The sequence below is a fragment of the Triturus cristatus genome, chromosome 1_1 (assembly GCF_964204655.1).
Source record: "Triturus cristatus chromosome 1_1, aTriCri1.1, whole genome shotgun sequence".
NCBI classification, from domain to species: domain Eukaryota; kingdom Metazoa; phylum Chordata; class Amphibia; order Caudata; family Salamandridae; genus Triturus; species Triturus cristatus.
In genome coordinates, this window is record NC_140579.1 from 42,178,991 (window position 1) to 42,204,550 (window position 25,560).

At 45.4% G+C, this 25,560-nt stretch overlaps 1 protein-coding gene across 5 annotated transcripts in view; it reads right to left on the minus strand.

The window, feature by feature from the left end:
- Positions 1 to 3,182: 3,182 nt before the first annotated feature.
- LOC146869312 (RNA helicase MOV-10-like) overlaps positions 3,183 to 25,560 on the minus strand; it is a 524,894-nt gene continuing 502,516 nt past the window's right edge. For 4 of the 5 annotated variants that reach the window (XM_085647842.1, XM_085647767.1, XM_085647535.1 and 1 more), the window contains one exon: positions 21,518 to 21,608. In XM_085647842.1, the coding sequence (XP_085503968.1) occupies positions 21,529 to 21,608 (80 nt within the window). In that variant the 3' untranslated portion in view covers positions 21,518 to 21,528. Of the gene's footprint in view, positions 6,492 to 21,517; positions 21,609 to 25,560 lie in introns of those variants that run through there. The other variant, XM_085647618.1, reaches the window with a different exon arrangement.

Sequence of the window (25,560 nt, forward strand, 5' to 3'; positions counted from 1 at the left end):
CTGGATTCCCTAGCAGCGATTGTGCTCTAGACCAGTGCTTTCAAAAGGTTTTAGAATATCCACCCACTCTTTTACATGACAAATATTCACGATCCGCCTAGTTTCAATGGACATGACGCTGTCATTTACAGATAGCATATTTTGCATTGAAATTGGCACTAAATTTGCAGACATGCAGTTTTAATGATAAAACTAAATTGCACGCAAATGATATGTATGGAAACTGGGTTTCAGTGAATATTTATCATTTGTGTATCACCAAGAAAAAGTGACTTTATTTGTTTAAATCCTCTTATTTGTTTCAATCACACTTCAGAATTACCAACAAAATGTGTGCTTCATTGTTGCTTTCCAAACTGCTGAATGTGTACAGTTCATTTGCAGGTCTTTACAGTCTGCTGTGTTTTATAGAAAAAATACCATCCCGCAGCCGTTCCTTTCACACTCTGTCCTGCTGGGAGATTGTCACATAGTTCACTTTACTGTTCTTTCTTTGACTGCGAAGTGTGAGGAGTTTGTAAACCCAAGACCCATGTTAAACAAGCACATGCAATGCAATACGTCTCGCATTTTAGAAACAATGACCTATTGATATTGTAACTGACAATGCCTTTTATTATAGCAGGTTTTTAAACATAAAAAGGCATTGTCATTTACAGTGCCAATAGCTGAACATTTTTCAATTGCAAGACCTATTGCATTGCAAATGCCTGATGTTTCCTGTGTAGTCTCTCCCCCTAGACTCTCCTAGGCAGATAACATGCAGGTCCTCCCCCAAGCCCTTCAGTAAAGTAAATGTTATTGAGCACAATTAATTAAAACCATTGCCACGATCAAACTCGATGCACGACCATCGGCAAAATCGTGCCAATAAAGCAATTATTCACTAGTTCGGTAAAACAATTACTTCTTTTACTTACTTACTTATTAAGATAGCCTCCTTAATTAACATAATAATTTCTTAAACACGGAAGTCACACTATAGTTAAAACGGGTTAAACAGGACATAGTAATATCACACTAGAAGCAAAATATCAATTTATTGAGGCAAACTTAAAAGGGGCAGTCATAAACCCTCTAGTGCAAAATTGCTTGCTAAAATGTACAAGCCAGAATTTAGTCATTACAATGATTTAAAAAAAATCCCCAATGCCTCCAAAGGTTATCTTTTCCAGGCATTCCACAATCAGCTGTCCAGGGAGAGAACAGAGCAATTGCATGTGGCCTGCTATGTCCCGGGCTAGCGGGCGCGACTCAGGGCCACTGAGGGCCATGCCTTTCACCCACGCAGTACAGGCCATGTTTGTTTAATGGCTGGTGACTTGCAATGCTGGGGTCTGGCTGTAGGGTGACTATGTTTTTAGCTCAGGCGTTTGAGCTTGTGGGAGTTCACATACACATATATGAAATGATTTCACATCCATACGGCTGCCTGACTTGTGCTTTTAGTCAAAACTAAATTTTACAGAACGTTTCATATATAGAAAGACAATTAGATAGATAGAGAGAGATAGAGAGAGATAGAGAGAGATAGAGAGAGATAGAGAGAGATAGAGAGAGATAGAGAGAGATAGAGAGAGATAGAGAGAGATAGAGAGAGATAGAGAGAGATAGAGAGAGATAGAGAGAGATAGAGAGAGATAGAGAGAGATAGAGAGATAGAGAGATAGAGAGATAGAGAGATAGAGAGATAGAGAGATAGAGAGATAGAGAGATAGATAGATAGATAGATAGATAGATAGATAGATAGATAGATAGATAGATAGATAGATAGATAGATAGATAGATAGATAGATAGATAGATAGATAGATAGATAGATAGATAGATAGATAGATAGATAGATAGATAGATAGATAGATAGATAGATAGATAGATGAACTAAGTCTAGCACGTCTGTGTGTGTGTGTATATATAACGGCACACCCTTTCGGTTTGGAGCGCCTTGGGAGACCAGCATTGTGGTATACTTGCAGTGGTGGCAAAACAAGGCGCCCCCCCAGCAGATATATTGCCCTTTGGCTATATGGGCTGCAATGGGGAGAGAGGAGGCAACATGGTGTGCCTGAGGAAGGAATCGTTGAGGACTTCGTTTTACACCCCCGTGGGCACTCGAGCTGGTGTGTGGCCCGTGCTCATTAATTTGGGAGCATCACAATATGTTTGGAGCGCTTCTGAAACTTTTCAGCCGCCCACCCGGACTTCAGGTACCAGCATGCTACTGCCTGTGGGAGTGTCAGCGCGTTGCAAGTGCACATGATGTGGAGGAGGGGCATGAAGAACATTTAAACAGGAACGGTATTTACAGCAGCTGTACTGTGTGCTGACTCCCGATGGACTTTGTGAAACCGGCACTGATGAAGGTGACTTACCGCTGAAACGCGTATGCCATTGTTTCATGGACTGCCAGCACTGTGATATGCCTGTATCTCATGGACTGCCAGCACTGCGATATTTGATCGAAAATAAAGCCCTCAAAGGATTCCGGAGTGTGTCGTGCTTTTCTTCAGGGAACAAGTGTTGGTTTTATATATATATATATATATATATATATATATATATATATATATAGATAGATAGATAGATATAGATATATATATTTATTTATATTTTCTTTTTTTACACCGATCAGCCCCTCCCACAGGGCAAACCACCCATCACATTTATAATCCTTAACAAGCATTTGCAATGCAATGGGTCTCGCATTTTAGGAACTTTGACCTACTTATATTATAAATGGCATTGCCTTTTATCATTGCAGGTTTTTTAAACACATAAATAAAAGGTATTGTCATTTACAAAGCCAATAGCTCAAAATCTCGCAATTGCGAGGCCTAATGCATTGCAAATGCTTGTTTATTAAGGCTGCTGAGCAATAAATAAGAGAGAGACAAGCATAACATAGATGACATGTTCAGACAGATGGCAGGCTTTTCCTTATGGTTCAGTGGCTTTGTGTCTCAAGATCTCGGGGTGCCATCTGCTACCATTGGCTTCCCGGGGCCTCCATAACCACTGCATTCGAATTGGACAATCAAGTTAATTGGTCTGGTTACTTGGCTCTTTAGGGAATGTGACAAAGAGAAGTCGAGTAATCAAGGCTTACTTTAGATGGTGGAAGGGGCTAGAAACTCATATAGCGCATGACACAGCAAATAATGAAGTCTCAATATTCAGTCCTAACTGGCATTTCGAAGAAAAATAGGTCTTTATTTCCAGGTAATTAAAATAGGGCACTTTAAATAATATATATATAGATATATGTGGGTGCAGTAAATGTTATAAATAAATGCATTTTTATTGGACTTTTCAGCGTAATTGTCATGCCAATCTCACAGAACCGATCATAGAACATCCTCATGCCGACACTAATCACACACAGGAGGGGGCGGCATTTTTCAATTCTCGCCGACGGCGGCAAAACACCTAGAAACGACCCTGGTCACCTCTGAAGTGCAGACTGGACTTTACAGTTTTATTCCGAACTTGTCCAGTCTGACTGTACTCATCACAGAATACTCGGAGCCGGAGATGACCTTGCTGATGGACCCCAGGAAGAGCTGCCTGGCATCATCGGGGCGGCCTGCGAGTCACCTCCGCTGCCACCGAGGGGCTCCTTGCCAACACGTGTGGTTCTGAAAAGGCAGCAGAATCTAGCAGCCATGGCTCCCAGTGTCAGTGGCAGCAACAGACTGAACTTTTACCCATGTTGACAAGCCCGAAGACTCTAGAAGGATTTCGATTCTTACCTCCTAGATAGCCGAAAAGATGGATCATTTTAGATTTCTTTCATTAGTGGGGTCTTTGTTTAAGCGTTGACACAAATTGCTTAAACAAAAACAAAAATCTGATGTTTCTATAGAAACACCCCATTGTGCACCAAGGGAATGATAGTCGGTGTTTTGGATACATGTGATTTTTTAACTCCCTAAACTTTGCATGTCCAGCAATTAAGTAACTGCATCAGTACCCCCTTAAGCAGAGTGGTGCTTCTTGTGAGTGCCACTCCTGGGTGGCTTACAATATCCTTATTTATACGGCCGGGGATACTTTATGCCATGTATATAAATCGCCTCTACATGACTAGTGGAATAATAGCCATTAAAATAAGTGTCCAGTGTTAAGTGAGATCGAATTATCACAAAAATATCAGCTTTAAATAATTTATAGTAATGCAACCATACTGGCCCCAAACGTCAACTTGATATTTTAAGAATACGCTTAGTTCCTAAATAGCTGTATTTTATTTGCTTCAAATTAACTCTCACCTCCTCCAAATAAAAGACTACAATTATTTACAAATAATTTCAAGCACTAGGTTTAGCGAATCCACAAATTGTGGTACGTGTACAAGAAGTGTTCTCTCCATTCATGGATGTTCATAGGGTCCAGTAAAACTATCAGAAGAGGGTGAATGGTTTCCGCTCCTTTGATGCTTTGTGGACCATTTTGAAGACAAAAAAACTTTGACTGCTATTTGTGTGAAAGGGTTTGACTTGTTATTTCAAGAGCTTATGTGGCATTGGGCCAGGAAAATCCCAGCAGAATTTGGGATTTCTGTCCAAGTGCATATTGTTTTCCAGGATGGGGATTTGACGCACCAACACGGTTTGCACATAAATGTTAGTTTTAAATGTACTAGTGTGCAACAAGAGCTAAAAAGGCACGAGGGTTCAGAATGTAGGGCACTACAATCCAATACATGCAACAATTACCAGATGAGAACATTTAGTAAAAAACAGGACTGCCCTCTCTACACTGGAAAAACAGTAGGAAAGAGACCTGCATTTAGAGGAAAGATAACACTTTTTGGAATGATTGAAGTACTAATCAGGCACCTTATGGACGCAGTCCCCTATACATACTCCGCTGGGGCCGTCAGCTGGTCCCAAAAGCCAGACAAGTAGATTACATTGTTCAGCCCCCCGTGGCCTCTCGAGGGCACTTGGATGTCTGCAATTCTTTATACTACAGCATGTTTCTAGAGGCTTCGCTATACACACACCATGATGGATAAACTTCATACCCCTGAATCTTCGGAGCATAAGCACCAAGTGTGGCATCATTGGATAATGTCTGAACCCCCACAACGGATCGGTTCTGAATAGTATGGACCATTTACAATTGAGATTGGGATCCCCAATACTCAGAAGGAATGATCATGTCGCTGGACCCGCGGGAGCTGCTGTACCCGCTGGCGCACTCTACTTGAAGCCTGCGATTGTTGGCTCATATCTGGTGCTTGTAACCAGGACTCTGGCACCTGGCCAACAATCGCTGCAGTACAAACGCAGAATGCTATCGGTGCACTATATCCAAGTTAGTCAACACAGACCCATATTCATGAATATTGGCTCCATTAAGGACACCTACAAAGTGTGTGTACTTGTGAGTATGAATGACTGTGGCAAAAGAAAGAACATTCTAAACATGGAGGCAGGAGAGGGGCACGCCGCGGTACAAGGTGGAGGTGTTCTGTAAGATTTGCACCCAAAATGAAAAGGAAGTCAAGCAAATCTCAAACACTTCTCCACCGAAAATAGGAAATCGTTTCTTCCAAGACATCCATGGTGCCAAACTCCAATAGTCCCTTCCTGCTCCCTCAGGTAGGTTTCAATTCCCAATAGCTTGTCATAACGGAGAGCTCTGCAGTTAAAGGTGCAGAGCAGTAATGTCATTGTGATTGCAAGAGAGCGCCACCCACATGCTTCGATCATGTGAATGTAGGCCCCTTGTTTGAGACACTCGGGGCTGTCTGTGATCAGGGTCTTGGCACCCGAGAACTCGAGATCAGAGTAAGTTGGGCTGCTGCAAAAGGGGCCATGTCCTGAAACCTGCACTCAAACCTTCATTGCCTCTTCAGAAGCATCGCTGCAATGGGGCATAACAAAGGAGCAGCCGAAGGACTGAAGAACCAGAGTCCGAATGTTCAGATGCTGCTAGTTTAATCAAGTGACTGCAGGCCAAGTACTGAAACAGGATGTGAAAACCACTGTTGACTGTCTTTAGTGTTTCGTAATTAGCTGCATAGATTCCATTTTTCTTTCTCGTTTTTACAAGGCACTTATAGGATTGTGCGAGTTTATCTGACTGGTAAACGATTAAAATGATTCTGGATGCGGTTTGCTACAACAAAGTACCATTTTGCGATTTCACACCAAGAAAGAGCACGTGGGAAGACAATGAACATGAATAAAAGACAGACAACTTCGGGACAAACACGTATGGAGGTAGAAGAGAACGTCTAGCGTCAGATCCTGCATGTATTTAGGCCATTTCCATGTAAACCTTTAGTAAAGTCCATCTGCACAGGTTAGTGGAGAGGTGGACCATGTATGGAGCTTTGATGGATGAAGGAAGAGGCAACTGACGAACACATGACAGAGGCCGGTCCCATTCATGTGTCTGTAGGAGGCATGTCAAGGGCATCAAAGGTCATTCCTCCATTCTGGTTCCTCTTGCTGCTGGACAACGCTCTCTCCGCTAGACGCCCCTATAAAGGACATGGACAATAAGAGTAAAAAGGCGTTTCCCATATACATTTTGCAACCGAAGATACCTTTAACAGATCAGATGACATAGCGAATATGTGGAAGTAATTACGCATGTAATATGCTTGCTTTTTATGTGGACAACCCTTCTAAATGTTTGAAATTACACAATACTATTGAGTTTACATCTGCACTGCTCACCAGCTAAGCTATTGTCTAAATGGTAATGTAGATATTTTACGTGTTTGAATATTTTTGAAAACACATTTTAAACCAAATAAAAATGGTACAAAATAACGACTTTGTAAAGATTAGTTCGCCTTTTATGCATTTAAAAGACCCATTATCAAAAAACCTCCAGGTCAACAACACAAAGTATGTTCTAGGTTTGCGGTTCTTAATCAGCGGTCCACGGACCCCTAGGAGTCCACAACACCTTGTTGTGGCGGGGTGAGAGCCCATCAAAAATGAAATACCAGATCAATAAAGTACATACACAAGAACAAGCAAAGTGTAAAACTGAAGATTTCTAAAGGTTTAGTAAATAAGGAATTTGAAATTGGAAGCTAAAACTTGAGTTTATATCCTTGTCATGAGTGATGTCATATGTGAGGTCATAAGGAACAGAATACAGGAGTAAACCCTTTCACCCAGTTGAGACCGGGTAAGTTATGTATCAAAAACAACAATGTCTCAACCAGTAATCATTAATAAAGACCGTTACACAAAGTGCGTTAATCACTTGAGGAGGGGGCACAAAGGGAGGAGGGAAGACCAAGAAATAGAAAATAAGGGTTGTTATTTGCAGGTAGTTATACAGCACTACATTACAATTGGATTGGAGTAACCATAACAACAAAATGTGCACTGAACGGGCTTGTGAGAGTGAACGGCGCAGTGACACAAGTGGTAAAAACAGCGTGGAATGGCGGGAAACAGTAAAAAATAGAGGTATTCGGGGTCAACAAGTACAGTTTGGATAAATATAAATACAATTTTAAGTTAACCTCGAATGACCCCGCAGAGGCCACAAATGATGCTGTGAATTTGACGGCGTTTCGACCAATTTAAATTGTGGTCATCATCAGGACGATGGTTACTAATTTCTTATATAGTGCTGTGTGAGAAGAGAAAGGTAAATAAGGATAAGAATGAAAAGGCCCCAGATACATGTATAGAAAGGAATGGCACCAGGTGAGTCAATTAGAATTTACCTGGTGGCGCAAGGTTGATTCAATCAAGGTTGGATATTTTGGCGAGGGAAAACAGCTTGAAGGGTCGCTGGGGGAAGGAAGAGTACACAGGGTCATGGATTATAGGTCGCAAGGCCTAAGTAGGAAAAGGCGAAGTGGGAAAAAACGGGATTGGGGCATGACAAACAGTACCTGTTGAAAGCGTACGGGGAACACCTTGCTGGATCCAAATTGGCTCGGCAGATGAAACAGACCCTAAGGGATGAAAAGAGGGGGGACATGCGAAGCACGAATTAGAATTAAGGAAAGGGGAAGTGGCCATGGACGAGGTCCGATCGGGTCGGGAATTATGAATTCTTACCTGGGCGTTAAGTAATTGCTGCCCGAATTGTAGAGGCTGGAAATAGCAATCTGCTAAGTCGGTCGGGATGCTGGGTAGCGGCGTGCGTGTCAAAAGCATAAATCAGACAGGATACGGGAATTAATCCAGGAGGACGAGCAAAACGTCCACACCGGTTGCGCAGCGCGTAGGGTATAAATGCCGGAGCACAGGTCTTCCTGGTCACGTGGGGGGTAGGGAACACTAGCTTGAGTATTGCATCCAGGGCAGGTGACCCAGGGGGACTTATTTTTGGAAAGTTCTGTGAAGATTTGTCAAACAAGGCCAAAGTTATTACCAACCTAAAAAAACACTCTTTCTATGGAAAAGCAGACCTAATAACTACCGAATGGCGACCGCAAGCAAGGCTCTGGGTAGCTATTCGAACTACCCAAAAGCTGGTTTTACATCAACTAGTCTAGCCCACAGCTTGTTATGGTGGAATTTCTTTTTAAAAAGTCACCTTTACAACAATATGGAATATCGCAAAGCTTTCTTTGAGAACACTTTTTCCATACTGATACCCAGCTTGTTGATATGAATGCATATAAATCTCTGCAGGAAACCTGATTGTTGATAAGATGGATATAGTTAGTGAACGAGCGGGCCATTAAGGCACACAGGAGCTAATCTCACAATTAAGTGTTATTGCCCTAGCTGGAGAATACTGAACGGTAACTGCCCGCACAGCAATTATGGGTATATACCAAAGGCAACGACACAATGGGAAAAGACTAATTTACAGGCTATTTCAGTGCTAATAAATGTTACTTGGTCATCCACCAATGTTAAGCAATGGTGAATGGGATTGGGTATTATCTCCTCCCACTGGTGGATCTCGCTCTAAGGGAGAAGGGCTCCTATACATTCAACACAATATCCTCGTTTTTCATTGTGGTCGAGCGACTGTATGAATATTCTACATTCTGATGGATACATCTGCCTGTAGATTCCTCACCTTTTGAATTAACCCATGCGCTGCATTCCACAGAAACATTTCTCCTTAGCTCTCCCACGTCCATGAGGAAGTCGTAATGGAACGGCTCCACATGCTACTCCGCGTGATGTCATCAGAGCCATAAGAAGACCTCGTCGGCGTGCTGACGTCAGTTACTTTTTTTCCGCGCCATTAATGCGTAACATTTGTTTTTCAGGGCTTTTCATTTCTGAGAGTTTCTTTGTTGCAAGTCTTCGGGTCTTTGTAGCAGCGACCATGGCTACCCAGAGGAAGTCTGGATTCAAGACATGCAGGGAACGTGGGGGTCAGATGTCGATTACTGACCCCCATGAAGATTGTTTGTGCTGTCTCTTGTCCGACCACACCGTCGGTGAGTGTTAGTCATGCACGCGCATGAACCCCAAGGCTTTAAAGGAGAGCAAGGCCAAGCTGTTTATGGCTAAGGCAAAAAAGCAGAAAAGAGGTCGAAGGAGGTCGAGGTCCGGGACCAAGTCACTGACTCCGCATACCTCGAAGTCGTCGAGGAAGCATAAAAAGAAGCAATGCCATGGTTCTCGATGTCATTCGTCAAAGGATGGACACTGAAGTCAGTGTCTCCTGCTCCCCAACATCATTGCAAGGATGAAGTCTCTCCTTCTCCTGAGGTGACTCCAGCACTGTCTTCGGCTCAGAGAGTGGTGACTTCACCAGTGCAGAGAGAAATGATGCCTTTTCTGCCGGCTACTCCATTCCCGGCTCCAGGGTCTCCGGCACCACAACCGGAGTAGATTGTGCTGCCTCCTTGAGCTGGCTCAGAACGCGCAGTACCGTATCCAGGGTATCCTGCCTTCCCAACTCCCGGTACGGATCCATCTCATTACCTCAATGCGATCTTTGGCTTGTTTGTCAGAGCGGCTAACCCTGCTGGCGCACCAGTTGGCCTTATGGGCCCGCTGGCATACTCCCTGGGAGGCTCGCCACCTCACTTTCCTCAGGCACCTCTCATGCCTTTTATGCCAATGGCTCTGGGGAGTTGGCCTCTTTCAACACGAGGTTCTGGATGCCCGTGCAGTCTCGAGGGGAGAGAGGCAATGGACGGATCTTCTCCGACGCTGTGTGGCTCCAGTCCGGCGCGACCTTGTCCGACGCAGTCTACTATCCCGGTGGACCTCCCTTCGACGCCGATCCTAAAGTCACCGGCACTGCATCTGGCAGCCCCAAGAATGAGGTCTAGAAGGGAAGCGCAAAGGTTGATAGAAGAGTAGTAGTATAAAAAACAGCATGAGGAGGCTGAGGAGGGTGAGATTGTTGACTCTGATCAAGAATTTGAGGGCCTGCAGAAGGCTAGTGGCCTGGATACATCTCCTGAATGGAAGCTCTACTCACCAAAAGGTCATCCAACACAAGAGTCGACTTTGTATCACTCTGTCATTAGGAAGGCAGCTGATCCGCTGGATTTACCATTACCTACTGTTATTGTGCTCCTCTAGGCAGTCAGCTGGGCCATTCCAGTCTACACCTGCAGATAGAAAAAATCCAAACTTGTGGAGCAATCCACAAAGAAAGTATTCACTTTGGGTAGTATGGCTCTGAAGTTGATAAATGTGACATGCCTGTTGGGCCCCTATATCCATGCTCTGATGGTTTAGGTGATGGAAGTGCTCCCGAAGCTTCCTGAAGATGTTCAGGGCCATTTTTCGGAGTTACTTTCTGATACTCAATCTGCAGCCCGCCAGGTCATACAATCAGATCTGGACACTGTGGACTCTGTGGCCAGGGTAATAGGTCACTCTGTTTCAACCAGGAGGTACGCTTAGCTGCGTGGGTCTGGATTCTCACCGGTCATCCAAGCAACCCTATTGGACTTGCCTTTTGACGGTTCTTGTCTATTTGGAGGCAAGGCCGACTCGCCGCTGCAGCGCTTCGAAGACAGCAGAGCCACGGTAAGATCATTGGGTCTCCAGTCACAGCCCATTGGCTTCGGTTACCGCAGGTTTCGTGGTTTTGGCAGGACTTTATCATTTCGAGACAAACAGCAGCCACAACAGCAGCAGCAGACGAACTCCCTTTACAGGTCATGCAGGGGGTACAGTACAGGTCTGCAAGGTTCAGCACAACAGCAAGTCTCCTCGTCCTCCTCTTCTGCCCCTCCAACTGGTACTGCAGGGAAGCAGCTCTAGCTCCTCCATCCTAGAGCACGCTTGTTCATTGGGAGGACTGGATTCCCATTTTCTACAGAATTGGAGGTCTGTTATTTCAGATTTCTGGGATGTTGAACCATGTAGAAAATGGGTACGCCCCACCCTTCCAGGAATTCCCTCCCTCCTTTCTCCCCCCACCCCCATCAGGGTAACAGAAGAGCACCTCCTGATTCTCCTGTCGGAGGTTCTATCTTTACTACAAAAAGGTGTGATAAAGGTGGTTCCATATCAGAAAAGGGGTCAGTACTTCCTGATTCCTAAAAAGGACAGTCGCTTGAGGCTGATCCTAGACCTCAGGGTCTTCAATTTTTACCTCAAGCAGGATAAGTGCAAGATGTTGACCCCGGCTCAGGTTCTTCTGGCATTGCAGCAGGAAGATTGTATGGTGTCGATCGATTTGCAGGATGCGTATTTTCACATTCCCACCCTTAAGTCGCATCGGAAGCATCTCTGTTTTACGGTGGGGTCTCAAAATTACCACTTTGCGGTCCTTATGTTCGGTCTTACTTCCGCACCTCGGGTCTTCACAAAGCTGATGTCAACCGTAGCAGCACATTTCAAAAGATTGGGCGTTCCTGTTTGCCCTATTTGGACGACTGGCTGCTAAACGCAAAGTCACCAGAGATGGTGCTGCATCATTTGCAAGAAACACGGCTGTTTGGATAAATGTACCCAAATCTCACCTGGAGCCCCCTGAGCGCAACCTGTTCATAGGGGCAGTACTGGACACTACTGTGAGCCGTGCCTTTCCACCTCTGCAGAGGATTCAAAACATCCAGGCTATGATTCCACTTTTTCAGAATGGAGCGGTTGTTAAGGTCCTGAAGGTCTTGCGCCTGCTCAGTCTGTTCACTTCCTGCATGCTGTTGGTCAACCCTGCATGCCGGCACATGAGGCCCTCCAGTGGTGCCTCCGTAGGCAGTGGTTTCAACAGAGATCTCAAAGAGGTGGTCAGGATCGATACACTGCAGTGGATCTGTTATGGTGGAGTGTTTCAGGCAACCTGTCTTAAGGGAAGCCATTTCAACCTCCCTCTCCGGTGACCACAGGGATAATGGCTGCCTCCACTCTGGGGTGGGGAGCTCAACTGGGGATCTGGAGGTCAAAGGCCTTGGTCTCCAGAGGAAAGATTGTTTAACATCAGTCTTCTGGAAATGCAGGCAATACGTTTGGCTCTCAAGGCCTTTCTTCCCTCTTTTCGCGGTCAGTCGGTTCAGGTTCTGACAGACAACAACAAGCAGGGAAGAGTAGGCTCGTATCGTCTCTGCAGAGGTTCTGCGACTTTGGTCCAAGGCTCAGAACTATCAGGGTTGCATTATTGCAAATCATCTGGCCGAAGAGCTGAATGTGCGTGCGGACAGTCTCTGTCGGCAGTACTCGGCCGATCACAAGTGGCGTGTCCATCTAGAGGTGGTCCATCATATTTTCAGGATGCGTTTTTCTTCTTTTCGGTTGGACCTATTTGCCACTGACTAGAACACGCACTGCATGTCATTCTGCCGTCTCCAGTATCTGTTCCAGGGGCACTACGGGACGAGTTTGTTAGATTGGGGCAAACATCTTCTTTACGCATTTCCTCCCATACCCTTGATTCCTGGAGTTCAGAGGAAGGTTCGCCAAATCCGGGCCCAAGTCATATTGATCGCCCCGGACTAGCCAAGAAAGGTATGGTACACAGACCTTCTTTACCTCTCATTGCACCCTCTGCTCAGTCTCCCTCTCAGGGCAGACCTCCTCTTGCAATCGCAGGGGCAGGTTCTACAATCCCTCCTCCAGAGCCTGCACCTTCATGCCTGGAGATTCAACGGGGCAAACTGAGTTCTTTCTCTTTCCCACTGGATGTGGCGGATGTTATTTTATCGGCCAGGAGACACTCCACCAAATCTGTCTATTCTGGTAGGTAGGCCAGGTTTGTTAAGTGGTGTGGAAAGAGATCTATTGATCTTTTGCAGGCCCATTTGTCTGATATTCTGAGTGCTCTTTTTCTTGCTCAATAGGGTTGTGCAGTAGATACCGTTCAAGGCTACTTGTCAGCCTTGTTGGCTTTTCTCTGTTTACCAGATCAACCCTCGTCGTTCAAATCTCCCATAGTTATGATATTTATTAATGGTCTCACTGATAGGTTTCCTCCCACTCCCTTGATCATGCCTCAGTGGGATTTAAATTTAGTTCTCTTTCAAGATGGGTTCCCCCTTTGAACCTTTACATAGTTGTCCCTTAAGGTTCTTGGAGTTTAAGACAATATTTCTGGTTGCAATCACTTCTGCTAGGAGGGCGAGTGAGTTGCAAGCTCTTAGTTCCAAGCCTCCATTTACTTCATTCCATGCGGATAAGATGGTTCTTAGGACCAGAGCTGCTTCCCTGCCGAAGATGATCACTCCTTTCCACGTAGAGCAATCCATGCCTTTGTCTACTTTCTATCCTTCCCCTCACCCTTCTAAGCGGGAGGAGAGACTTCACCGCCTAGACCCTAAGAGGGCAGTCAGCTTCTACCTGGATAGGACTAAGGACTTCATGTTGGACGACCAACTCTTCATCGGATATGTGTTCAAGATGACCGGCAAGGCTGTCTACAAAAAAACGCTGTCCAGGTGGATTATACTCTGTATCAAAATCTACTTCGCCCTGGCCAAGAAGGAGCCTCCTGAAGGTATTCAAGCTCATTCTACCAGAGCTAAGTCGTCTTCTTCGTCTTTGGTTAGAGGTGTCCCTGTTGTAGACATCTGCAAGGTGGCAACTTGGACCTCACTCCAAACTTTTGTGAAACACTATTCCTTGGACTCGGAGGTAAGGAGGGATGGCCATTTTGCATGTTCAGTGCTGCAAGATTTTTTTGGTATAGGTAGGCAAGCACCCTCCGATAGGAGCAGGACTGTTTGGGGGAGTCATTTCAAAAGGCAGATAAAGGATCCGCATGTGGATTCCTCACTGACCCACCCGCCTCCCCGTTGTCTGCCTGTTTACACCAAAAAATTATTGGTATGCATTTCATGTATTTTATTGTTGAAATAATGTGATACTTGACATAAGGAAATACCTATGATTTAGAATTTCCAGTTTTAGTTCTGTTTTGTGTACTATGTATACTTGTGAAAATGTTGTCGGTTTGCCCGTTCATCTTGAAGGCACGGAAAAAATGGATAAAACTGACGTCAGCACGCCAACGAGGTCTTCTTATGGCTCCAATGATGTCACGCGGAGTCGTTCCATTGTGACTTCGACATGGGAGAGCTAAGGAGAAAACTTTCAGTGGAATACTGTGCATGGAGTAAAGGCGAGGAATCCATAGCCAGTTACTGTATCCACCAGAAAATGCGTTACTGAAGGTAAGAAACTTGCTCGTTTAGCGCTTTAGTTCAATGCAGATCATGTGACCACTTCACGCAGTCCAGTGCATCGAATTTCATAATAGAAGGTAGTGGCTGGTTCCGGTTTTCTTGTCACAGAAAGTGAAAATTGCTGGAGGTTGTCGTACTCTGTGAGACTTTCACCCAGATGATAGGATGGGTTGTCTTATCAGATGATATTCTGAATTCATTTTCTCAGGAATAGTTTATTTCCTACCTTTTGCAACCACCCCATGGTTAGCCTAAGAGGAGTCCTAGGTGTACTTTATTAAATTAATTAATGTAAGAAAGTGGAAATCTTTTTCAGGTGTGCTACTGAACAGGCCTGGTGTTTGGCCAGGAGACTGACCACCACTGTCAGAAGGTTGGGGGCAGACTAGCAATTTTCTCCACTTCTGCTTTGCTACTATCGCTGACTCCCTGAATTTAAGTATTTTGTATGGTTTCACTTTAGCACATTAATTAAATCACTACGCTGAGTAGCATGTACTTATAATTAATGAACCACACCCCTTCTGCCCTAACAAATGTATTAACGATTCAAGCAAAAAGTTGGTTTTCTTCTGCACGCAAAAGAGATTGAGTAAAATAAGGCAGTGAGGGAAAAGTGGTTTAATAGGGTCACCCAGTTTGGTCAAGCTGGGTAGCCAGGACTGAAACCAGGACTGTGGGTCAGGGCCATCAACTAGTTTTTGTCTCTGGGTCCCACAAACTCCAACTGCCCTAGGACCATCTGGACAGCTACAAATGAGCATACTGAGAAATTAGTTTTAATGTTGGACGATGTGTGGCTGCGAGCACAAATTTAAATAATTTTTTTCTTTTCTGAGCTTACAACTAGTAGCATTTAGCCTCAGCTCAGTCAGCTCCTGAAAGGAAGGGGTGTTGCACCTACGTCAGGAAGTGCTTAATTTGAGCCAATGGTTTAAGGGTGTTCGGCACCAGCGCTTAATTCTCAACACCGGCACTAATGATAGTCTACCACTTGGTGGCTCTTTCCGTCTAATCTTGAGATAAACATAACTGTGCGTAATAATTCGTCATACATTACATATGACAATTCAAACTATTCCACGACATTCTTATAGCTTTGGGTGGCTTGGAATAGTCTTAATTGCTAGACTTGCAGGAGTGCAATGGCTAGTAGTGGCACTCATACCGGCTGGGCAATGGGTGCTACACCCTGCAGTGGCTTCCTGATAAGGGCCCTGGCACTTTTCTAGAAATTAAGCACAGAGGTCGGGTGACCAGTCTGTATTATACTAAAGCGTCAAATTGTTCTACAAGGCCTCACTACGTGCCAATGAAAACAAACATTTGCAATGCAATCTGTCTCGCCTTTGAGGCCTTATAAGCATTTACCATACAGCACATTGTTTGCAGCTAAAGGCCAGCAGCGATACCACCGGGCTGGCGGGGTCCAATACTCTAAAAGAGGCAGGAGAACGTGAGGAGATGGAAACCAATCTGTGAGGGGGGCATAGGAGGGGCCCTATTGTGAATAAGAGGGCACAAGCTTGGTAGGAGTGCAGAGGCAAATGCTAAGACGGAGCAACATGTCATGAAATGAAGCCGCCATGATGCAAGTGGATAAGGTAGCTCAGTGTGTTAAACACTTGCTGTCAGGAGCTGTGTGTGCATCCTGCACATTACAGGTTCGGATCCAGACCAGGAGTGCCAGGGGCAGGTGCTCTTTACCACATTACAAAACGGCACCACAAATCTCACTATCTCAGGCAGCAGAGATGGGTAGATTTTACGGGCTCACAAAGCAGTGCTATTGTTTGCCGGCTTTAACTGAGCATGTGCTACATCCTAATTTCTGTTCCCATCGGCACTTACCTGCGTTTGCTGGGGTACACGCTAACATCACGGACACCGCAGGCTCCTAGCTGCAACCCCAGTGGAAGAGCAGACGGAGGATTAAGCAGAAGGCGCATGGAAGTGCACAATAACCTACTCGTGATGGCCATAGCATGTCTGGCCGGAGGCGGGCGCAAATGTGTTTGGGATATATCCGAAAATTCAAGCGCACAGGGCAGGCTTTCAATTCTTACATAGTAAAGTGTGTTTTATCAAGGAGTTTGTCCCCGGTTCATGGCTCTGCTTCTGAAAACGGAGCAGAGCAACAGATAAATGGTTGGATGCAGCGAGCGGTGGAAGTGCATTAAAAACAAGATTAAGACACTAGAGGGAGAATTGTTGTTTATGGGTGGTGCGCATGCGTTAAATTTCACGGCAGGATTAGTTATACAGTGTGGGGGTTGTACATGCGCTGATCTGTCTCGGGAAGTTATGCGCGGATGCGCATTCGTGCCGGCTGCCTATTCTTCTGTTATGTTACTGCTGTTATCAGGGCTGGCTTTAGTGCTGGTGGTGCCCTGTGCGACAATGTTTGTTGGCGCCCCCCCCCCAATGACCACCTGCACCACGGATTCTCTCACTAGCACCCTTTAACAGTGACCAAGTCACCATAACCACACTCTCTCAAGCTGCATTGAATTAGTTATATAGCGCCACTCATAACAGGGTAGGGTGTCCGAGCACTTTGCATCACACACACATTGCACAGAGACAATCAATCATACGTGTGTAAATCAGTGTATAGGAAATGTTACATAAGCCAAAGAACTGAAAGTGTAGGAGTCCCATGTCATCCATACTGGTAGGCAGTATAGTTTAAGAGTGCTTGGTGTGGAGAAGCACAAACGCAGAGTCGAAAAAGAAACAGCATAGTTGGGCGTTTTCTTTAATAATAAGAATCGATTTCTAGCCAAATTAACCCTTTTTGCAACATTAATCAATGTTCTAATAATGTATACTTTGCAGTGTGTATGCAGTTCTGGGATGAAAGTTAATAGCTCACTATTCTATATTAGGACTTTAAGTTATAAATCGCAAGTAACAAAAGGATGTCTCTTTTGAAAGCAGTAATCTGCTGATCTGTTTACATCAGACCCACTCTGTAATCTACTTGGTACACGTTCTTTGCAGCAGGCACATTAACCCTCTGCACTAACTTCACCGAAGTCAAAACCTCAACTATACAAAACACTGATCTCTCTCCAGGAAGATAATTAATCACAGGAGTTATCTTGACTTTTATGTGAGGCCTGGTAATTGCTGGGGGAAAGAAACGCTGCAGCAGGTGCTTCAAAAGCTTTATAAACTTTCAAGCACAGCGCCCCCAGGAAGCCAGCACCCGGTGCGGTCTCACCAGTCGCACCGCCCTAAAGCCGGCCCTGGCTGTTATGTTATGTTCTTTGCTGTCAACGAAGACTGGCTGCACTGGCTATCAGGCCCAAAGAGTGGTGCGCAGGCTCTGTAGCGCCCCCATTGCCCCCCTTGTGGTCCCGCAAGATAAAGGTGCTAGAATTTGATTGCAGTGTTTGCAGCACAGAGGAGTGGCTCCAGTGACTGGCTAGCAAAAGCTAATTGGTAAATAGAGCATACTCGATGTCAGTGTTTGATTTCTTCTGAAGTAACCTTTGCAAAGAGTGCTAAATAAATAATGCTGTGACATTTGATGTAATTAGGCATACATTTGATCAGAAAGCGTTTGGCCTTTAACATCATGGGCGCTTATTTTTATCATTTAGCGAAAAGGCATTATCTGTAATATACAATTAAATAAATGCCATCTCTTTTTCTCAACTGCTTTTTAAATATCTGATTATTAGAGAAAATGGGAATGGAAATGTGGACGCGTGCAGACTAACAGTATCATAATTCTGCTTCATTAATAATGCAAATCGCAAACTGAGGTTAATTTAACTTCATAATGAACATTTCATTTTGCTCATAGTGCTTCCCCCTAGGAAATATGACATAACATTTTCGAAAAACCATAAAATACAGAATATACACTGTTGCCGGATTGATTTTTATGTGGGCAATCCTCCATATTATTTCACAATTATAAGTCATGTAGCTGCATGTATTTAGAATGTCCATTGAAAAAAAACTGATTTGATTGACATGCTCTTTGTATTTTGTTGTGATCCAGCGTTTTTTATTGCGGTTCTTTACCAGATCAATATGTCTACTGCAAAAAAAAAGACAATTGTTGAACTAATATTTGCTTTTGATTTTTAAAAAAAATTGCAATTACATAAAATACGGTGGGAGATATTCAGAATGTAAGCATTTTTACAGGCAAACTGTTGAGGACAATAATTAAATGCATACATTTTACAATAATGACTCTCGATACACAAACACATTGCCTTAGAGGCCTCGATCACAATCGGTAATGTAATATTGGGCACACATTCACCTCTTCGCCCAAACACGAGCTGTAATGAGCACGCACATACTTAGGGGCTTATTTACAAGCCCCTTGCGCCGCCTGTAGGTCACTTTTAATGTGGGAAACCGTGACGTACAGGCGACGCAAGGGGCTTGTAAATAAGCCCCTTAGAGCCCTAAGCGTATATGTGCTTTTTTGATGTGTTATCAGCCCCCTATTTCCCAGTCCAAGGCGTCAAATATGGAATAAGAAGCACAACAAGGATGTATATTATTGTGTGTCCAACTTTTGACAGGCAGACTGTGGTTAGGCCCCATATTGGCCTAACATACCCTAACAGATTCTGTCTGCCTCCAAACTCAGAAACAGTGCAATACGGATTATGGGTCCATATCTCTGTAGCGGCCTTCTATACATATCTGCAGTGCCGGTGAAAAGTAAATGTATTTATTAAAACACGTCATTTGGAGCAAGAGTATTTGCAAATCTACATAAATGCAGATTTGTCATTTATTAAAACAGAGCATAGTTCAAAATCCATGTTTTTATGGCTTGACAGGGAGTTCCTCCTGGGTCCTCATCTACCTGCTGGTCACTACCTCGCACATTTGGCCTGTAGAGATTGTCCTCTGATTCTGCCTAAATACATGTTGTTATAACAATTGCGCATGAAAGAACAGCATAGGAAAAAACACATGTACAGAAGCATGTAGACTAATATGACGTGTGGTATTACTGTCGAGGGATGACTCACTGTGATGAGCTGATCTGATTCGGAGCCCTGTCTGGGCCACACAATGTCTTCCTGGAGGCCCGACAGAACTTTAAAAAAAACATCCTCTGCCTGGTGCAAGTCAGGCATGCCGACCTCCTGAACTAGATCACCACCAGAAGCACTGTCACAAAGGCTGACTTGCGCTAATTACATCCTATCGACGGCGGGCGGGAGCTTTGTTTTTCCTTGTTGACCTGCTCAGTGTCCCAAGCAGTGCATCAAGGAAAAACAAAAATCCCGCCCGCCGTCTCTGTTACTCCAATAAGATATATTTTTTAATGTCACTCTCTGGCGACCTCACTTCCTGCAGTGCAGGACCACGTGAGGTCACATCCGGATTTAAAGGGCAGGCCCCTGCACCTCCTATGTTTTATCGGCAGAGTGTGGGCTGTGTCAGTCACTGACTGACTCAGACAGCCTGGCGCACGGCGCCACGGGCGGCCCGGTAAATAATTAATTAATACTGGCAGGCGGCTGAGTGAGACCGCAATTGTAACAATTTAGCGCTGCAGCACTCAGTGACGCAGCCAGAGATGAGGTCGCGAAATTCGCCATCTCTCCACTCATACAGCCTCGCGTGTGCACGCACACACACGCACGCACGCATCCACTCCTCACACGCTTGCTTAGGCATGCTGAAGTGGATGCCTGCTTGTGCCCCGGGGGGACCAAAAAGTGCATTGTGACAGAGAAGCACTCTATTAGGTTCCTGCTTGTGCCCCCGGGGCACTGTGAAATACACGCAATGAAAACAAAGATAAATCCCTTTAAGGGAGGAGCGGTGGCGCAGCATATAAGGCTGCCGACTTTGAAGCTGGAGAGACAGAGTTCAATCCTGGCTTGGGGTGTATTAATTATAAATAATTAAAACAAGGTCCTCAGTGTGGGCTGTATTAATCATAAAATACAAATAATAAATAATTAAAGCGAGACTTGGGCTGTGTTATTCCTAAATAATTAAACAGAGATCTCAGAGTGTGGAGAAACAAATAAAACAAGCATTGTAGGGAGAAACTAAACAAGCATTGGCAATGGGGTTGTGAGAAGGCATCGGAAGAAAGTAGTCTGTGCAGTAAAGGGGCCAATAGCCGTGGAAGGACACAAATGAAGACATGTCCATCATAAGGAGGGACTAACAAACCTACAACCAATCAGAAGCCACTATTTAAGACACCAGCCAATGACAATGATGGGTGGAGATTAGTGGAGAGTGGGCGGAGCTTATATACACTATAGTGTATACTGCATGTCTCAACGAGACAGCGCAAGCGCTGCCTAGGCGAGACCTAAAAAACAGTCAGAGAGCAAAAAAAAAAATGATGAAAATGGAAGGGAAAACGGATTCAAATGGATGATCATGGAAAAATATTGATATTAAATAAAGAAACCTGACAAGAATACTTTAAAGTATTTTTTCTCAACACAAATGGATAATTGAACTTAAAAACGATTCAAAGTGACATTCCGAAAACAAAGGTGAGAGGAGAACGTGAGTACATTTAAAGGCCATTTTCATCAACTAATGATATTTGGTTTTTCTGGAGTGTGCAAGTACTAGCGCTTGAGGGGGAGCTCAAGTCAAGTGCTTGGCTGTTCTAAGTGTATTGCTTTTAGTATTTATACAGTTAATGGCAACATTAACTGGTTTACGAGTGGTCAGAAATAGAGACTGCATTTGCCACCCTACAGTCATACTTGTGCGACCCACAGCTTACAGCCTTAATGTGCAGCAAATCCCTTTTGTGAATGTCAAAGAAAAAGCTCACTTGAAAGAGTAAATAAAATGTTAATTGTCCCCTAGGTAAATCTACCGTATTATCAACTCAGACAAAATATAGTATGTATGACAATAGAATATATGGGAGCCTGCAATCCTTGGTTTAAAGTCAATCTCCAAGTTGGGACATCTTCAGTCACCTTTAATAATGAAATGAAATAGCTGCTCAACTGTAATGAGTTTACAGTTGATTTGTGAGGTCATGAAACCTACTATCAGAGCCAGCAACCAAGCTGAATGGCAGGTCAAAGAGCAGACCTACTACAAAAAAAAACAAGCATTAGTAAATGCATTAGGTTTCACCTATGTGATTTTTTTGTTGTAATTTGTAGCTTGCTGAGTAGCTGTACAATATAAGTAACAGAATTACGTTAAAATGTTATGACTTGGTTACAAAAAGTCAATATATTGTGCTGTTACTAGTACTATAATAAAGTGGGGAGATTAGGTAAATGGTGGAGGACCAAGATAAAAACAGGTACCTCTAGGGTTGAAAATGGTGCAGCTATGGGGAGAATAGTAAGAGGGTGGATTAAAAAAAAAATACAAGTACTGCGTAAGAGCTATTTTTGCAAATCCCAAAAATAAGATTACAAAAACCAGATGAAAAGGTGATGTTTAGTTATTGTCCATTGTTAGGATAAACAAATGAAAATGACAGTTAAAACGTTCACATAAGTGAAAGAAACACACTGAAAGTGAGATTATTTTATTGAGATGGGAAATTCTGTATTTTTTTTATTACAGATTTCTCTTGCAAAGTTTGTTTTATTATGCACTGCACATTTTATTATATTATTGCGAAAAAACTTAAACATTAACAAACTCTGATAAATATTGAGCCTCCAGTAAATATTGGTACTTGTATTGTCGCACAAGTTACTACTTGTGTAACGATATATCTGTAAGAGACATTAGTTAGTGATATATTCCTTACCTTAGAATATCCCCAGGCGTTAGACTGGATCCGTAAAGTCTTTTCGTAGCAGTACCCCTCCGCATCAATAAGTGGCGTTGTGCGGCTCAGCGTCCGTCACTGGCGTCATATGCGCCGAGGTGACGTCACGGAGACTACTTAGGCGCCGCCCATGTGCGCCAATGTCAGTTCTGTACAAGACTTTCCGCGCCAGGAACGCAGAGCCATGCAAGAAACTGACCACTGGTGCCATGAAACTAGGGCCCTGAAAGGGATGACCTTAACCCTAGAAATCAGTTCGCAGAACGGGGAGGATGGGCGGGCGGTAAGGAATCTATCACTAACTAATGTCTCTTACTAGTAGTAACTTGTGCATCTGAAAGAGACACGTTAGTGATAGATTCCTTACCTTAGAATAGATACCCCAGCAATACCAACCCTGGTGGTGGGTCTGCGAACAGATTACACCAGAAAGTCACGAAGAACAGAACGGCCAAAGAAGCAGTCTCTCCGGACCATAGTGTCAAGGCAGTAATGCTTGGTAAACGTGTGCGAGGCCCACGTAACTGCCTGACAAATGTCCTGCAAGGGGACGCCGCGTCCCAAGGCAGTAGTGGCTGCCGTTGCCCCGGTAGAATGGGCACGCAGCCCCACAGGAGGCTTCTTCACGGCCAACGAGTAACAGGCCTTGATGCAGAGAACGACCCACCGAGAGATGGTCCGTTGTGCACAGCCCGACCTCTTTTTGCGCCCACGTAGCCAACAAAGAGCTGGTCATCCACCCGGAACTGTTACGTGCGCGTCAGGTAGAACGAGAGCGCACGTTTTGGGTCCAGACGGTGGAGCCTCTCTTCCTCTTTAGAAGGATGCGGAAAGAAGGTAGGCCAAGTGATGGTCTGCCCGATGTGGAAGGGCGTGACAACCTTTGGCAAGAAAGAAGGACAGGTCCGTAAAACCACCTTGTCCGGATGAACAGAAAGGAAAGGAGGTTTAGAAGAAAGAGCCTGGAGCTCACTCACTCTTCTGGCAGAGGTGATAGCTACCAGGAAAGCCGTCTTGAGAGTGAGAAGACGCAAAGGACAGCTATGAAGGGGCTCGAAGGGAGCACACATCAGATATGTCAAGATAAGGTTTAAGTCCCATTGAGGCATTATAAACAGTACGGGAGGAAACGTGTGCGTAATGCCTTTCAGGAAACGGTTAACAACCGGGGACTTAAAAAGAGAAGGCTGATCAGGAAGCCGCAAAAAGGCGGAGATGGCCGAAAGATAGCCTTTGATAGTGCCCAGAGCAGAGCCCTGCTGGGCCAAAGAGAGGAACAGAAGGACTTCGGAAAGAGGGGCAGAAAGGGGACCCACAGTCTTAGCTGTGCACCATGCCACAAACTTGTTCCATCTGCAGGCGTATACCATTTTAGTGGAGGGACGCCTGGCTGACAGAATGACATCACAGACTTCGGGAGGAAGATCAAAAGCTGTCAACTGTCGCCACTCAATCTCCACGCATGGAGGTGGAGGCTGGACAGATTCGGGTGGAGGACCGTCCCCTGATGCTGCGACAGATGATCCTCCTGAAGAGGCAGTCGGAGCGGGGGAAATTCCAACGCGCAGAACTGATGACATTGCGCTTTCTCTTCGGTAGCGACTAGATCTAACCAAGGCTCTCCCCACTGCTGAAAGAGACCTTGCACCACATTCGAGTGCAGACGCCATTCGTGATCCATCAAGCAGCGGCGGCTGAGTTCGTCCGCCCTGGCGTTCAGAGAACCTGTCAGGTGTTGAACCACCAAGTTAATGCCTTGATGTTCCAGCCATGTCCAGAGACACAGAGCCTCCTGACATAGGATCCAGGACCCCACCCCGCTCCGTTTGTTGCAATACCACATGGCGGTGGTGTTGTCCGTGAACACCTGCACCACACTTCCCCGGACAGAGGGAAGGAATGCTTTCAGTGCAAGCCGGATCGCCCGAAGCTCCAAAAAGTTTGATATGGAGCCGGGACTCCGCCGGAGACCAGAGTCCTCTGATCTCCGCCTCTCCCAAGTGGCCTCCCCATCCCAGGAGGGACGCATCAGTCACCACTGTGTGCTCCGGTTGGGGAAGGGAGAGGGATCTGCCACTGACCCAATCGTGATTCGTGAGCCACCACTGCAATTGTCGTGCAGTGCCCTCCGAGATCTGGACATGATTGGACAGGTTGCCCTGATGCTGCGCCCACTGGAACTTCAGGTCCCACTGCAGAGCCCGCATATGCCATCTGGCATGGTGCACTAGCAGGATGCAGGAGGCCATCGGGCCCAGGAGCCGGAGGGTCATCCTGACTGAAACCCGGGACAGAGGCTGAAAGTTCGGAATCATAGCCTTAATATCCTGGACTCGCTGCTCGGGAGGAAAAACCCGAAACGGCGTTGAATCCAGAACCGCTCCGATGAAGGGGAGCTTCTGAGAGGGACTAAAGTGCGACTTTGGCATGTTGATGGAGAACTACAGCAAATGCTATATACAGATCGGCCGTAGTCCGAAGGTGGTTGACGACTGCCTGGGGCGAGCCCGCCTTCAACAACCAGTCGTTGAGGTAAGGGAAGACTGACACCCCCGACCTGCGCAGATGAGCTGCAACCACCGCCATCACCTTCGTGAACACCCGAGGGGCACTGGTAAGGCCGAAGGGGAGTATGGCAAACTGAAAATGCTCCTGGCCTACCGTGAACCGCAGGTAACGCCGGTGGGCCGGCAGGACGGGGATGTGAAATTATGCGTCCTGCAAGTCCAACACTACCATCCAGTCTCCAGAGTCAGCATTTTGAACTTCTCTTTCCGGAGGAAGCGATTGACGTTCCGGAGGTCCAAGATGGGGTGCAGGCCCCCTTTGTCCTTCTTGGGGACCAAAAAGTAGTGGGAATAACAACCACTCCCTACTTCCGGCCCAGGAACGCACTCGATGGCCCCCTTGGCCAAGAGGGCTGTGACTTCCTGCTGGAGAAGTACCAAGTGAGCCCCCGACATGCGGTGGCACCGAGGTGGCATGGCTGGAGGTGAGGAATGAAAGCGAAGAGTAACCTCTGCGGATGATCTGCAACACCCACTTGTCAGATGTGATATTGTGCCAGTGGGTGAGGTGGTGGTGGATCCTGCCATCCACTGGCGTGGGGTGCTCCACAAAGCTCGGATTAGGAAGGTTTGGAGGTAGAAGCAGCGGGGCGGAGGTTGACTGACCCCCACGCTGATTCCCAGACCCGCCCCTGCGGAAGCCACGTCCGCGGCTGCGCTGAGGCTGGTTCTGCACAGACTTGCTGAA